Source organism: Vanacampus margaritifer, chromosome 11, assembly GCF_051991255.1.
Source record: "Vanacampus margaritifer isolate UIUO_Vmar chromosome 11, RoL_Vmar_1.0, whole genome shotgun sequence".
Taxonomy (NCBI): Eukaryota; Metazoa; Chordata; class Actinopteri; order Syngnathiformes; family Syngnathidae; genus Vanacampus; species Vanacampus margaritifer.
Genome location: NC_135442.1, coordinates 264936 through 277938, shown reverse-complemented (window position 1 = coordinate 277938; position 13003 = coordinate 264936). Strand labels below are relative to the sequence as shown.

The following is a 13003-nucleotide window of genomic DNA, read 5'->3' as shown; positions in this document are numbered from 1 at the left end:
TCCAAAAGGAACAGTTGGGACATTTCCTACTCTGCTCGGCGTTTGTGGATGCGGCCTCAAAGCCGGCCGACCGACCACCCACAGAGCGCCTTCAGAGCCAAGGAGGGACCAATCTAGCAATGCAGATGATGAAGACCACCTTACCTTGCACCTCCTGCTCAATGGTGGTCTCGATCTCTTCTCGCTCTTCAGTCACTGTGGACACAAGAGAGTGAAGTTAGATTGGGCCTCGAGACCACATTCTCCAAGGCGTGGCAAGGGGAGAGGTAAAAACAAAGCGAGGTTGAGTGTGAGAACAAAGTGAGTTTTTCCCTGTGGCTAACAAGGACATTTCCAAAACAGCAATTAAGAAGAAATGAAGACCAGGGTTTTGGTGCTAGGTCTCTGGTGATTAGCTAATGACATGGATTGGGAGAGGGTCGAGCTAAATAAAGGCGTTAAGAAGACATGAAGGCCAACGGGAGTCGGCAAGTCCAAGATGGACCAACGTGAGTGACAGCAGGACTTCCTGCGGTTTCTCTCGCACGTTTAGTTAGTGGCTGGTTGTGGGAAGAGGAAGCCCGAGAAGGGTGACAAGGAAGTTTCCCAAAAAGGTATTAAGATGAAATGCAGGGGAACAGGAGCAAGCACCTCAAGTCCAAAGTGAGTGAGAGCAGGAGCTCCGTGGTAGCTTAGTTTGTTTGTGGAAAGATGGAGCTGGAGGAGAGTGAAGGGGGTCTACGCAGACATTTGTGGAGGTTACCTCCTTCTTCCCGGTACGCTTCGGTGATGACCAGCGCGGCCGAGCATACGGCCTCTCCTGCGAGATTGGTCGCCCTGCAAGTGTACTGGCCGGCGTGCTCCAGGAATGCGTCGACTACGATGAGGGTGGCGGTGCTCGTCACCTCGTCATAATGGAACACCACGTTCTTGGTGGGCTGCACCGGCTGCCCATTGTGGAACCAGCTTACCACCGGCTTGGGGGTGCCGGTCACGCATGCGTGAAAGCGGGCCACTTCCCCGTGCGCCACCGAGCAGCTGGCGATGGGCCGCACAAAAAACGGTTTCTGGCTCGGGATGCCTTTCTTTCGACTGCTGAGGGTGGCGGAGACGCGCTGCTCGGCGGGAAGGTCCGCTGATTGTTTTTGCCCTGAAAGGAAGCACGTGGGGAGGTTTTAAGGCCAAAGTTGGTGAATTTCTACTTGATGTCGGCCTGTCTTTGTCATTCACAGTCAGGCCAAATGATTGGTCCCCTTGGAGCATCCCTTCAAGAAGAATGTAGGTGCAACGTTCTTGCCAGTAGGGACAATACTTGAAATCATTCTCTGAGTTTTTCTGCTGTACCATCTTGGGTACAACCGACCAATCCTTTTCTCTCATCCCTGCCAGCTGAGCTCGTCTTTCATACGTCAGGAAGACGCAAACGCACTCAACAGTGCAACCTGTCATTAACTAGCATGCAATATTGCAAGATATTGCACTCGCTTTTTCCTTTCTTAGATGCGATTTTTTAGTAGACGCCAAGCTGGAACTTTTTTTCTTGAAATCCTTTCAACTGCCTTAGCGTACGAGTTTGGTAACTTGCAGCCTATTAAATACGTGTGGCAAATAACAGACATGATTTTGGGAAAAAAAGAAAATCGGCTTAGTGGAGCTTAGTAAGAAATGAACATTTTTCACACTGGAGTCTTTGGACCTTTACCAATACCTCGCCGGTACCTACATGTTATCGGCATGACGTTCATCTCACATTCAAAGCAAAACGACTGCGCTAGTGCAAGAGCAAGATGATGTGCAAACTATAACTACTCAATAAGAATATGACTATTCTCATGTTAAAGCATTCATTCATTGTCGGTCACTTGGTGAGCAAATAAGGTACAATTTTGAACAGAGGAAAAACCCTGCCCCTGGTGTAAAACACTAGTGCAGCTTATCCTAGCGGAGACGAAGCCCTTGCGCGTTGTTTAATGAAGCGGATTGTGAGTGAAATCAAGATTTACCGTCCAGCGTGAGGGTGGCGGAGCAGGATGCGGTCCCGCTGCTGTTGGTGGCCACACAGGCGTACTCGCCCTCGTCCTCTGGGTAAACTTTGGAGATCTCCAGCTGGCAGCTGTCGTCAAACTGAGACATCCTGAAGAATTCCGACTGCTTGATCTCCTTGTCCTTGTGGAACCAGCTGATTTTCACATCTGGGCAAGGAACGACATGGAAAAGCTCATCACAACTCCAGTCTTCTGCCGGTTGGCCTTTTGGCAGGCAGCTGTGAACAAGTCGTTACCGTCTCCGCCGATTCTGCACTGGAAGCGAGCTGCTTGTCCCTCAAAGGTGGAGGTGCTGGCCACGGGTGAGATGACAACAGGCGGGGCAACAAAAGCGGCCGAGTCCGGAGAAGCCACCTCCGACACTGCCACACAAACGCAAGCTCAAAACGCCATCCTACGTCTGGACTGGACTACAGTGTTTTTTTTTTTTTCTGACAGCTCGCGACAGTACAAACAGGTCAAAAATAACCCAACGATGGGTAAAAAATGGACCGATCCTCTACTCGGGTCAATTTGACCCAACTTTGAGTCAAGTCTTTTAGTGTAAAACAACTTACAAATATTGGTCAGATCCTTTACTTGGGTCCGAAATTTGGGTCATTTTGTATAAAACAACCCAGAAAGTTGGCTCAAATTGACCCATAGAGTGGATCGGTTCACAGCTTGTTGCAACATGGCCCCGTTTGATCTCATATGCTCTGCTGCCACCTGCTGGCCGTTTTGTGTAATAACTATCATTGCTTCAACTGTTTTGTGCCTTCTGTATACTCTAGCATTAAAATTTTTTTTTTTTTTTTTTTTTAAACGTATGCATTCGTCTTTACATATTCATATGTTATTGGGAGCAAATGAGTTTTAAATGATTTTTTTGCATGTATAAATACATCCTATTTTAAATGTTTTAAGTGTCTCAAAAACGTATTTATACCTTTTTTTAATGTTAATTCTTATTTTTTTGCTAGAGCACACAGAAGGCTTTGATGACGCCTTTGAACTGTACAAAATGGTTGAAGCAATGGTAGTTATTACAAAAACGGCCAGGAGGTGGCAGCAGAGTATAAGAGAACACTCATGGCCATGTTTCAACAAGCTCTTTTTTGCCAGGGTTTTCAACAGATTTGTGAATATTGATGAAACTTAGCTATATTCTAATGCTAATTGTTGCCAAACGGAAACAGATGGGAAAAGACTTTTTTTGTCCTGCTGAAAGAAGAGACTCTAATGTTCCAACACAATATTCTGTGGGAGTCGCAAAATCAGTTCAAATCCAATAAAACAGCCAGGAGCGAATGGGCTTGCTTCAGTCAAAATGGCTGCCAGTCAATGAGTTAAAAAAATGGGTGACTATGCAAAATAAAAAGTCCACTGTAGTACCGCATGGTGCCACAACACGCCGGGCAGTAGTGAGCTCTACTGGAGAGATGCAGCATAATGAACAGTAAGAAGAACGGGCAGAGAAGGCCTCCAAGAAGTCAAACTAAGGCGATCTGTCTTTGTGCGTCATGAGCGGAAGTAAGTCTGTACCTTCCACAGTGAGCGCGGCGGTGCTGGTGGCGACGCCGTAGTCGTTTTTGGCCTCGCAGTTGTAGATGGCGGCATCCTCCGGGAAGGCCTCGATGAGCAGCAGGGTGTGCTCCTGGCCGTCGCGCAGGAACTTGCACTTGAAGCCCGGCGACAGCGCTTGAGAGTCCTTGGACCAGAAGACCTGAGGCTGAGGGACGCCGCTCACGGCCACCGAGAAGCGAGCCGGCTTGCCCGCCTCCACCGACTGGGACTCCATGTGGCGCAGGATTTGAGGCGCTTCCGGGACTGGACGAGATACGACAAGTGACATTTTTGTCCGACTCGGTCGGGTTTGCAAAGCGCATCACGACGGAAAAGTTTTTCATTGATCAACATCACAATTGTTTTGTTTGAGGGTTGGTGTGAGCACAGGAAAGACATGTCTGCATTTTTAAATATTTTTTCCCCCAGGATCCCCCCCCACACACACACACATTTACCCCAGTTTTGTGGGAGAAACTTATATTGAATGTCTATTAGCATTTACTGGGGTTTGTAAAAAAAACAACAACATTTTTTGAAAACTCATCAAGTGTTCACTCTAGGTTGGCTGCTCTCGGTAAAGGTGGCCCAAGACTGTGACTGCGCCCCCCTTCACACACGAGGGGGATCTCCTTTTGCATTTGGACAAGTCTGGACATTCTTTTCTAAGTACACAAGTGAGCACACGTGGCGTCTCGCGTTTGGCCCAAAGCATCTGAAAGGCGGGAGTGGCGTCCGACTTACTGTTGACGGTCAAGGTGATGCTGCTGGTGTTCTTGCCGGCGACAAAGACGTAGTCGCCGGCGTCGCTGCGGAAAGTTTCCGAGATGGTGAGGCGGTGGAGCTTCCTGATGACGGCGTAGCTGAAGCGCTCCTCGGCCGGCAAGTGGATCTCGGCGCCGTTCCTCAGCCAGCGGCCTTCCACGTCGTCCTCGTTCACCTCAAACTCGAAGGTGGCGCGGTGTTTCTCCAGAACCTACCGGAGGCAGACCGTGACGGGACAGACCGCCTTTAGCTTCTCGACTCAAAGTGCCGCAACGTCAACACTTTGTGGTTGGAAGGTTAACGTGCGGCAAGTCGGACGGACACGTGGAAAAGGTCTCAAATTGGTCAAGTCGCAAATGTTTGGACTCAATGTGCCAAAATGCGGAAAGACGCGCTGAAGTCACCGTGATGTGTCGCTGGGCGGGCTGCGAGATGCGAATGTCGCGTCCTTCCACCGTCAGTCGGGCCTTGGACATGCTGGAGCCGGCCACCACCAGAAATTCTCCGGCGTCCGACATGCGCACGGTCTGGATCATCAGGCGGTGGACGTACTTCTCGGCCGTCACCACGAACCTGCCGAGGCAATGTCAACTTTCAGCTTTCCCAAAAGTCACGGATCGGATCACGGATTTGAGTCACGGATTGGATTTGTTTTTCGGATATGCCGGCAAAAATTTTTTGAATAAAAAAATGAAAATAATAGAACTTTGCCTTCATTTATTTTGTAAAGCACTTTTTTCATTAAATTAAAAAACAAATCAATTCAAAATGTCGAAGAAAATTCCTATAATCTAAACAACTATGTTTGACATTTTGAGTTGAATATTTCCCTTTTTTTTAATGGACAAAAGTGTTTTCTAAAGGTTTTTGGTGAATTTTTCTCTTTAAAAAAAAAATTATAATTTTGGTCGCTCTCTTTTTCTGTTTCTATTTTTTGCATTTCTTTCCACTTTGTTTCTACATGACTAATGAAAGTAGAGAATAACAAACAGTTGTTGCCAAATTACAAATAAATAAGTCATTCTTCTTCCTTTTCCTGTGGCCCCGCCCCTATGTGGGGCAGCCAAGGTCAAAATAAAAGTGCAACAATTGAAGTAAAGCTTGATTTGGAGACTCATGGATGAATTCAAATGAGAATCGTGTGTTTGTCGGTTTGTTTGCAGTTTGGGTCCAGATGATATTTTGCTTGGCCCCCCCCACACACACACATCTCACCTGTCCTGGGACACGTCCAGTTCCAGGCCGTCCTTCATCCACACCACCTGCACGTTGGGCTCCGACACCTCGCATTCAAACATGGCCTTCTTCTTCTCGGTGATTTTGATGTCTTTGATTTTCTTGGTGAACTCGATGACCCGAGCTGGCGTAGGAAGAACGGCAGATGTTTGTTCCGTCAGCGGACACTCGTGGCAAAAGTACACACGCTAAAGCGCAATTGCAGAGAAAATGGCGGCAAAAGAACAGAACCAAGAACAGAAGCTTTGTTGCAGTACTGTCAATGTACACCATTGAAGGTATTTGTACTTGACTGGAGTCTGTATGCTGCCTTTTGACTTTTACTTACGACTCCTAAAACTTTTTTGGGCCGCCCATGCAAAAAAGAGGCAACATTAAATTCAATTTGCTCCCAAAAACGTATAAATACGCTCTAATTTAAATGTCTCATGCTGGAGTCTTTGACGCAGCCTCTCAACTGCCGAGAACGGTTAAGGAAACGGTAGTCATTACACAAACGGCCAGCGGGTGGCAGCCGAGTATCGGCGGGGTCGTGTTGCAACAAGCTCTTTTTGCCATTGTTTTCAACAGATTTGTGAATAATGATGAAACTTAGCTACAGAATATTGGAATGCTAATTGCTGGATTTGCCACCTCTGGTCAAAAGGCAGTAAAAAAGCCGGAAGCAAAGGGGGTTGCTTCAGTGAAAATGGCTGCCAGTCAATGAGTTCATTAGGATACAAAAGCATTTTTGTCCATCACGTGACACTACAGGAAGTCGTTGTCAACTGCCGCCGACTTTCCCGCTCTCAACTTCTGACGGCACGCCGCTTTTAAAAAAGCAGGCAGCCTACGTGTCGTTTGACATGAGGAGAAAGTTGGCAAAGGTCAAAAGTCGTCAGCAAAATGAAGACTTGAGTCAAGACAGTCGGATCCCCAATTGTCTCCAATGGCGGACGTAGCGATCCCCAAACAAAATGGAAGGACTTTGTCACGTTTCACGGCCCGCCGCCGCACTTACCTTCGACAAACAGGTTGGCGGCGCTGGCGGCGGATCCGGCCACGAAGCGGTACTCGCCGCCGTCTCCAAAGTGGACGTTGCGGATGGTGAGCGAGTGCGTCAGCTGCCGGCTGCGGACCTGGCACCTCTCGGACGACTTGATCTCCACGCCGTTCTTCAGCCACTTGTAGGTGATGCCCTCGTAGTTGACGGTCACTTCGAAGGTGATGCTGTCCCGCTCCTGGGCGTTCAGGTCTTTCAGCATGGAGGTGACCAGGATGGCTAGACGTGGCAAAATACAACAGAAAAATCTAAACAACGCCTTCCCTGACTTCTTGGTGGTTTTTTTTGTTGCCGAGAACGGTTGAGGAAATGGTAGTTATCACACAAACGGCCAGCAGATGGCAGCAGAGCAAAAGAGATCAACCAGGGCCATGTCGAAAAAAAGCTCATTTACTATCAATTCTAAATAGATTTGTGAATAATGATGAAACTTAGCTATACTTTAATGCTAATTGCTGCAAAACGGAAACAGATAGAAAGATTCTAATCTTTCTTTTGGTCGGTTCCATGTTTTGATAGCGATAAAACACAATATTCTGTGTGCCTTGCAAAATCAGTCCAAATCCAGTCAAACAGCCGGGAGCAAAGGGGGTTGCTTCAGTCAATGGCCGCCAGTCAACGAGTTAAGGACATCTATCAGGAGATAACAAGTGGTTGTTGCACACGTTCATTTCTCAAGCACGACTGTTGACTTTGTTAGCATTTTGTGACCAGTGAGAAGAACCCAACGGCACATTTGCAGAAGGTTTGAAGGTTTTGGGGGCGACGAGCTCTTCTACTCTTCACGCTCTCTGTTTTGGTAAACATTTTTTGGGACTGGTCCGACTTCGAGGGCAGAAAAGCACGTGGAGGTCAAAGTGCAATCCCAAACGAAGCGCGAGGCAACCCTGTCGTGCTTTTGATCGATGCGGATGAAAACTTACGGCTGACGGTGACGGTGGCGGACACGCGGTCGTTGCCGCACACGAAGGTGTACTCGGCGGCGTCGGCCCGACTGGTGTTGATGATCTTCAGCTGGTGGAGTTTGCCCTGCACCACGATGCGGAACTTATCGCTCATCTCGATCTCCACGCCGTTTTTCAGCCAGGTGGACGGCACGTTGAAGTGGGACACTTCGCACTCCAAGCTGGCCGACTGGGTCTCGGCCACCGTCACGCTCTTTAGGGGCTTGGTCACGCGAAGGGCTGAAAAGACACGCCCGCGTTTTTTAAGCGGCTCCGGCCCAGACGGCCGCTGGGCAATTTTCGTACCTTGCACGGTGAGGTTGGCGCCGCACTGGAGTTTTCCCGCCACGGCTGTGTACTCCCCTTGGCTGGCGCTGTCCACGTTGAGCAGGACCAGTTTGTGGGCTTTGCGCTCCACCAGAATCTTGCATGAGTCGCCGGGCGTCAGCTGGGCGCCGTTGAACATCCAGCGGACCGGGACGTTGTCGTGAGACAGGCTCAGCTCGAAGGAGGCCGTGCCGCCCAGCAGCGACGTCACGTCCTTGGTCTTCTTCACGATCTTGATGGCTGCGCGCAAAACGCCGCACGGTTGACAAATGAATCCCCCCCTCTTCAAGTTACTTCGCTTTGCTTTGCAAAGTATTAACAACAGTTCCAAAAATGGCTCTCAAAAAACCTTCAATACAGTCAATTGTGAAGAGTAAGTTTCAGTGCGTGGGCGGCGGTTGACTCACTTTCCACGTTGAGGCGAGCGCTGGCCGTCAGCTTGCCCAGTTTGAAGGAGTAAACGTCGTCGTCGGGCGACCCGCACGTGCAGACGCGCAGCGTGTGGACGGCGCCCTCGGCGCCGACGTGGTACTTGTCGCCGTGCTGGATTTCCACGCCGTTTCGGAGCCACTGTGCGCCTTTGACGTCCCGGTGCGTCAACTCCAGCGTGAAGAGCGCCTCCTGCGTCTCTGTCACCGTCTGGTTGCGGAGCGTCTTCTTGATCTTCACCGCTGCGCCGCAAACAGGACACCAAAGACTCCATTACACAACTTGCAGTCCGATTGAAAAAGTTTTCTGACTGCTGACTTGAATACTTTTGCCTCTTCTTATGTACGTTTCACATTCGCTACTTTTTGTAATCAATACTTTTACTCCAGTACATTTCAGTCTGTGCTTTTTTTTTTTATTATTCTTGAGTGGAGTCATGCAGAATTTGATCAAGTTGAGTCCAGAGTATGCTGACTTGTGTGACCTCTGAACTCAAGGACAATGCAAAGGACTTGGACGTGTACTCAAGTACGTGTATTTGTACTTAAGTCCAGAATCGTGTGGCAGAAAGTCTGCACTCGATGTCACTTGCTGAACTTTCAAATGAACTTTTGAATTGGATGAGTTGAACGGGTACTTGCAAATATCCGTACGAGTGCAACGGTGAGCACTTCTGCCACAAGTCTGTCGGTTTGGCTTGTCGTGACGAGCAACATCTCGACTTTGACTTCTCGTAAATAGAGGGTACGGTGACAAGAGTCTTGGAATTTTCATTAGAATGCCAATTTATTTCATTGTGGTTTGTTTGTTTTTTTCAGGATTTTCAGTGCGCTTTTCTTGTTTTGATTTGTTTTCTTTTCAAAACGGCTTCCTTTAGTATGTACTAGTTTTGGTATTGGCTTTTGTTTACACTTTATTGTGTGCAAGAATTGAAAACAATTGCGCAACAGTCCACAGACAACAAGCGCAGTCCACAAAAGTGCTTTCGTGGACGATTCAATTCATTGACCAAAGACCAAAACATTCCAACAACTATCATTGTTTGCCAAATGCACTGGCGTTATTTTTGAAAGCATTTTTGTTTTGACTTCCGAAAAATCTTTTTCTATTTGAGCATTTTTGCTACTTATCAAGTCCGTTCACTTGAACGTCCGTCCGTGTTCAAGTTGCCCCTCATGACTTTTCCCGTCCCAAAGTGGGACTCACGTAGCCTACAGGGCCTTCAATCCAAACTCAGGACACAAGCTAAAACTTACGCTCCACCCGGAGGTTGGCCGAGGTTTTGGAGTTGGACACTTGATAGGTGTACTCGGCGGCGTCCTGCGGCCGAGTGATGACGACGACGAGGCGTCGGACGGCGCCGGCGCTGACGCTCTTCACGTTGGGGCTCAAGTCCAGCGGCTTGCCGTCCTTCAGCCACTTGCCCTCGGCGTCGGCGTTGGCCACCTGGCACTCCAGTTCTGCCGCCTGCGACTCGGCCACCGTCACGTCTGTCAGAGGGCGCGTGATGGCGCCGCCTGATGGGAGCGGACGGAAGCGCGGGTTACGCACATTTGCCACTGAACGCGAAGCTGAAATGCTGACAAATGGATTGAATTTTCCAACTGCTTGCAAAGGTTTGAATCGCTGAAAGGAGGATGTCAATGTGCCAAATATCTCTGTATTTGGGACTTTTTCACTTGTATTTTACTCTTGTTATTTCCTATGGGTTCTAACGTCTAACGTCCTAAAAATCTGCAACGTCTGAACTTGACTAAAACCTACTAGAGACCTACCTTAACTCATTTGCTCCTAAAAACCTATACAAATGTTCTATTTTAAATATTGCCAGTGTCCCAAAAACGTATTTATACGCTTTTAATGTTTTTTCATGCTAGAGCTTACAGAAGGCTTTGATGAAGCCTCTGAACTGAAGAGAAAGCTTAAAGCAAAGGTAGTTATTTAAAAAAAAAAAAAAAACGACCAGCAGGTGGCAGCAGAGTATAAGAGATCATCCACGGCCATGTTGCAACAAGCTCTTTTCCCCAGTGTTTGAAACAGATTTGTGAATAATGATGAAATGTAGCTATATTCTAATGCTAATTGCTGCAAAACGGAAACAGATAGAAATATAAAAAAAAATTCCTGATGAAAGGAGAGACTTTAATCTTTCTTTTGGTCGGTTGAGCAAATTGGGTTGCTTCAGTGAAAATGGCTGCCAGTCAATAAGCTAACTAAAAGCTACCAGTTGACTAAAAGCTAGCAAAGGGAGGCCAAACTTAACTAATAGCTACCTTAAGTTAACCAAAAGCTATCAGTGAGCTACTTGAACTTAGGCAAAGCTTACCAGAGACAGTGAGATTAGCGCTGGACGTCTTCTGTCCGGCGTGGAAGCCGTACTGTCCCTCCTCGTCCTTCATGGTGTCAATGACGGTCAGAGAGTAAATCTTGTCCTTGGAGTCCATCTTGTACTTGGTTCCAGGTTTAAGATGCTGGCCTTTGAAGGTCCAGAGCGGGTCAATCCCAGCGTGGGACACTTGGACTTGGAAGGTGACGTTTTGGGATTCTGAGCATACTTTGTCCTCCATGTGTTTGACAATTTCAACCGCTGCAGAGCAAACAGATGCCACAAGAACATGAGCGCAAATGTCGGGGGGTGGGCGGGTTGGTTTGGGTGGTGGCAGCTCTGTCTGCAAATCAATTTGAGTATCAATTGGAGACTGTATTATTGCTTCATGACTTTGGACTTGGACTGTCAATTGCTAAAACTTTACCTTAGCCTATCATATCAGAGGCCTCAACTCCACTTAAACCGTCCGTAGATCAAACTAAAAACTAGCAGAAATCTCACTTATCTAGACATAGCTCAACTACAGCCTACCAGAGACCCAACTCAACTTAAACCTAGTGGAGACTTAACTAGACTAAACTGGTCCGGAGATAGAACTTTGTACTTGACTCTGTGCCATACGGTTTTTCATAAGGACCAGCGAATGCTTGACAAACGGCTCTCAAGGTTCATGTTGAAGTTCAATGTTGGGATTCCTCGGAGGAAAAGGATTGGACAGCCAAAGGTGAAAGGTGTTGAAGGAGCAAGAAGATTCTGTTTGTCTTACGTTCCACGGTGAGACTGCAGCTGGTGGACACCTTCCCCACCAGCAACTTGTAGCGTCCTTCATCCGAGGCGAAGGTTCTGCTGAAGACCAGTCGCTGCTTGGCCCCCTTGGCCACAATCTGCACGCGCTCGCTGGCCGCCACTGGCTCGTCGTCGTGGTACCATTTGACCGAGGCCACGTTCTGAGCCGAGATTTTGGCTTCCAAAACCGCCTTGGTGCCTTCCACCGAAGTCACGTCTTTCAAGGGCGCCACGATTTCGATGGCTGCAAAGACAAAAAGCGTCACCGTCCCCAGCGCTGCCAATCGTTAACGCCAAACTGCGGTCCTCGAGGTCCGGCTTTCGCCATTCCTGGTTTACGCACCGGTTATCAGTCGCACCCTCCTTTTCGGCCCAATTTTCAAGCAATTGTTTGATGAGCTTTCACGGTACACATTCCACTTCCAGTTTTGAGCGCAACGCCTTCCGAGCCACAATTTGCCGGCCGCTTGCTCGTCTACTTCATTGGCTGACTTTCTTACTTAGAAGCTTATTTACTTTCATACTTTTGGACTCATTCGCCTTCCTACCAAATAGATTGAGTTCCTTTTCTTACGTAATGACTTCTTTTTTTTTTTACTTACCGTCGTCCTCCCTACGTAGTTACTTACTTTTTCTGAAAATGCGTCACATTATTTCAACGTTTACGGTATTGAAGGCTTGTTTAAAAAAAAGGCTGGAAAACAAAGTAAGGAAAAAAAGGGGCGGTGAGGTTTGAGGAGCGTCCTTACTTTGAACGTTGAGTTTGCAGGAGGTGCTGATGTAGTGGCTGGGAACCTCAAAGGAATACGAGGTGGCGTCTTCCGGACCGGCATTCTCCACCAGGAGCTTGTGGACGGCCTTGTCCACCACCATGTGGACACGGTCCGAGGCGGAGACGGCCTGACCGCTCTTCATCCAGGTACCCTCCACGTTGTCCTGAGAGAACCTGACCTCCAGCTGAGCAATGTCGCCCTCACAGACAGTCAGGTCGGCCAGCGGCTGCATCAGGGTCACCGGACGCACTGGAGACACCAAATGCAAATGGACCAAACTTAGCCTTGACGTCGTATTTGGACTGAAGCAACCCCCTTTGGAACCAGCTGCTTTACTGGACTTTGACAGATTTTGCAAGGCCCACAGAATATTGCATTCTATTGCTATCAAAACATGGAATCTACCAAAGAAAGTTTAGAGCCTTCATCAGTAAAAAAATGTATATTTCTATCTGTTTCCGTTTTGCAGCAAATAGCATTAGAATATAGCTAAGTTTCATCATTATTCACAGTTTTATTTAGAACTGTGGGGAAATCAGCTTTTTTTCAACATGGCCCAGGTTGATCTCTTATACCCTGCTGCCACCTGCTGGCTGTTTTTGTACGGTTACTGCCATTGCTTCACTCGTTCTCTGCAATTGCATAAAAGCCTTCTGTATTCTCTAGCATAAAAAACTTTTTTTCTTTTTTTTACGTATAAATACATCTTTGGGACACTTAAAAGATTTCAAATAGAAGGTATTTGTGTTTTTGGGAGTTAAGCTACGAGTAGACTCTTGGTCCTCGCAAGTAAGACAACATTG

At 47.8% G+C, this 13003-nt stretch overlaps 1 protein-coding gene across 2 annotated transcripts in view; it reads right to left on the bottom strand.

Annotated features, from left to right (window-relative positions):
• ttn.2 (titin, tandem duplicate 2) overlaps positions 1 to 13003 on the bottom strand; it is a 206585-nt gene that overhangs the window by 173639 nt on the left and 19943 nt on the right. For both annotated transcript variants that reach the window (XM_077579402.1, XM_077579403.1), the window contains exons 26-41: positions 12177 to 12449; positions 11408 to 11671; positions 10639 to 10899; positions 9569 to 9829; positions 8291 to 8554; positions 7863 to 8123; positions 7536 to 7796; positions 6571 to 6831; positions 5550 to 5694; positions 4739 to 4907; positions 4314 to 4545; positions 3549 to 3833; positions 2261 to 2386; positions 1983 to 2171; positions 743 to 1129; positions 145 to 195 (exon numbers count right to left, since the gene is read on the bottom strand). In XM_077579402.1, the coding sequence (XP_077435528.1) occupies positions 145 to 195; positions 743 to 1129; positions 1983 to 2171; positions 2261 to 2386; positions 3549 to 3833; positions 4314 to 4545; positions 4739 to 4907; positions 5550 to 5694; positions 6571 to 6831; positions 7536 to 7796; positions 7863 to 8123; positions 8291 to 8554; positions 9569 to 9829; positions 10639 to 10899; positions 11408 to 11671; positions 12177 to 12449 (3690 nt within the window). The remainder of the gene's footprint in view (positions 1 to 144; positions 196 to 742; positions 1130 to 1982; positions 2172 to 2260; positions 2387 to 3548; positions 3834 to 4313; positions 4546 to 4738; positions 4908 to 5549; positions 5695 to 6570; positions 6832 to 7535; positions 7797 to 7862; positions 8124 to 8290; positions 8555 to 9568; positions 9830 to 10638; positions 10900 to 11407; positions 11672 to 12176; positions 12450 to 13003) is intronic.